Genomic DNA, 2464 nt, shown 5'->3' on the forward strand with positions numbered 1-2464 from the left:
AGCAGGAAGCACGGGCCAATTGTATATTGCCCTACTTAATCATCCTCAGACCTTCTTTATTTAAGCTGTTCAAGCTCAAATTAGGAATTCCTCAAATGAGGAATGAATAATCTTTTTTGATCACCAATTTTTTGATTTGGCATTACTGCTGAAGATGAAGCATCTCAAGAAGGAAACAAGCTGAAATGTTCATATCACATCACAGACTTTCTGAACATTCATCTTCTGCAGGAAGCAGTGAAGAAAAAGATGTGGTTTTTTAAAGCGTATTTTGAAACAGTTAGCACAGCAGCACAAAACCTATAGCCAATACTTACTTTATAATTTTGCCCCAAACAGAGAAACAAGTGTCTTGCAAACAGCAGAGGACTACTTGTGTTCCAACAGCAATACTGAGCTCAGTTTCAGACATCGCTACTTACCACATTAGCGTTGCAATCAGGAGGCCAACACCTACACAGTCTATGAATACTACCCAAAGTAGCAGCTTTATTGTTTCAAAAAACCCCATGTCCAGCACAAATCCAAATCCTACAGTGGACACTGAAAGGAGAAAAAGATTATCAAAGTTAGCTATGGAAAAGAATGCACGAAATCTCAAACGGATGTGCTTCTTTGACTATACTGTTACAAAATCTCCAGTTTCCTCATTATTATTTCCTTATTCCCAGGATTTTCAGCCCAACAGCTCATTTTTCCCCCATCTAATACTAGGTGTAATGCAATTTATTCATATAATATAATCCCTTTCACAGATTGGGGAACACTCATCTGTATTGGGCTTAATGATATAATAGCAAATTGTATCGCTCCCCCTCCAATCTTTTTTTTTTTTTTTTTAACAAATTCACACAATACTACAATAGGAACTTCTTTGTTTTATGAAAGCTCCTTGTTAACCCAAATAGAGCATGTGGTGATACACACTTTTATTTCAGAGTTAATGGTTTTGATATGGCTAAGAACAACGTGCTCTAACAGAGACGGCTAAGATAATACTGTATTTTCAATTCAGTCTAAAATTTACATGAGACTTTGTTTACAGCTTAATTTTGTAATATACAGAACTTCACCAGGACCTTTATTGTAAAAACAGTATTTTATGTGTAACATTCAGAGAAAACAAATGTTCAGTATTTTTTAACTAAAGCACTACTGTGTGGCATGGGGTTTTATTATTGTCTGTACAGTTACAGGGAACTACACAGTTTGACATGCAATAAGAAAATGAGCTGCAAGAGAGATTAATTCAAGACTACATAGTATTAGTTACACTTTCTCTGTTTTCTAATTCTCACCTCTACTTCCAAAAGGTTAGGCCATTTTCTTCATTATTTTGATTAAAAGATAATCCATATGGACTGGATTGGTCCTTTTTTTTTTTTTTGGGTCGGGGTGTGTGTGGAATGTGATTAGAAGGGTCACAAGCATTCATCCCTAAACTGACCCTCCCCTCTTTTATGCTGCCTATTCCCCAGTACTCACCACAGAGCCAGATACTGAGAAGTACTAAGAAAGCTGGATCATCTCTTGCCCACTGGTCCTTTGTCTGTTTTCTGTAGTGAAAGTTCCTATAAACCCTCTGTGGTGAAGTAAACAGGTAAAGCATCTGCCAAAGAGCAAACTCAAAGTCCATCTGCCGGAAGTGGAAGAGCCTCCGCAGGTACTTGTAGCGTTTCGCTCCAGCTGTATGCCTTGCAGCATCTCTGGGGCTCAGCACACCATTGCCCTGGCTCCGAGAATTAACTGAAGTGGTTGGCAGCATCTTCCTAAAGAATGAATTTCAAAAGATGCATTGGGTTTTGCACGTAACGAGAACTAAAAATAAAATCGCATGATGCAGGCCACATCTGCAATACAAAGCTACAAAAACTATCACAGAATCACAGAATGCTTTGGTTTGGAAGGGACCTTCAAAGGTCATCTAGTCCAACTCCCCTGCAATAAGCAGGGACATATTCAACTAGATCAGGTTGCTCAGAGCCCTGTTCAGCCTGACCCTGAATGCTTCCAGGGATGGGACATCTACCATCTCTCTGGTCAATCTGTGCCAACGTTTTATCTCCTTCCTCATAAAAAATTTCTTCCTTATGTCTAGTCTGATTCTCCTCTCTTTTAGTTTAAAACCATCACCCGTTGTCCCATCGCGACAGGCCCTGCTAAAAAGTCTGTCCCTTCCTTTCTTACAGACCCCCTTCAAGTACTGAAAGGCCACAATAAGGTCTCCCTGGAGCCTTCTCTTCTCCGGGCTGCACAGCCCTAACTCTCTCAGCCTGTCCTCACAGCAGAGGTGCTACATCCCTCTGGTCATTTTTGTGGACCCTCTCCAACAGGTCCATGTTTTTCTTGTGCTGAGAACTCCAGAGCTTGTCAGCACGCCGGGGTGGGGGTGGGGTGGGGGTGTGTCTCACCAGAGTGGAGTAGAGGGGGTGCATCACCTCCCTTGACCTGCTGGCCACGCTTC

At 41.2% G+C, this 2464-nt stretch overlaps 1 protein-coding gene across 1 annotated transcript in view; it reads right to left on the bottom strand.

Annotated features, from left to right (window-relative positions):
- UNC50 (unc-50 homolog (C. elegans)) overlaps window positions 1-1766 on the bottom strand; it is a 4499-nt gene extending 2733 nt beyond the window's left edge. Inside the window, exons 1-2 of the mRNA XM_010137572.1 lie at window positions 1486-1766; window positions 423-543 (exon numbers count right to left, since the gene is read on the bottom strand). Coding sequence (XP_010135874.1) covers window positions 423-543; window positions 1486-1765 — 401 coding nt within the window. The 5' untranslated portion in view covers window position 1766. The remainder of the gene's footprint in view (window positions 1-422; window positions 544-1485) is intronic.
- Window positions 1767-2464: the final 698 nt, after the last annotated feature.

This window comes from Buceros rhinoceros, unplaced genomic scaffold (assembly GCF_000710305.1).
Source record: "Buceros rhinoceros silvestris isolate BGI_N320 unplaced genomic scaffold, ASM71030v1 scaffold13136, whole genome shotgun sequence".
Taxonomy (NCBI): Eukaryota; Metazoa; Chordata; class Aves; order Bucerotiformes; family Bucerotidae; genus Buceros; species Buceros rhinoceros.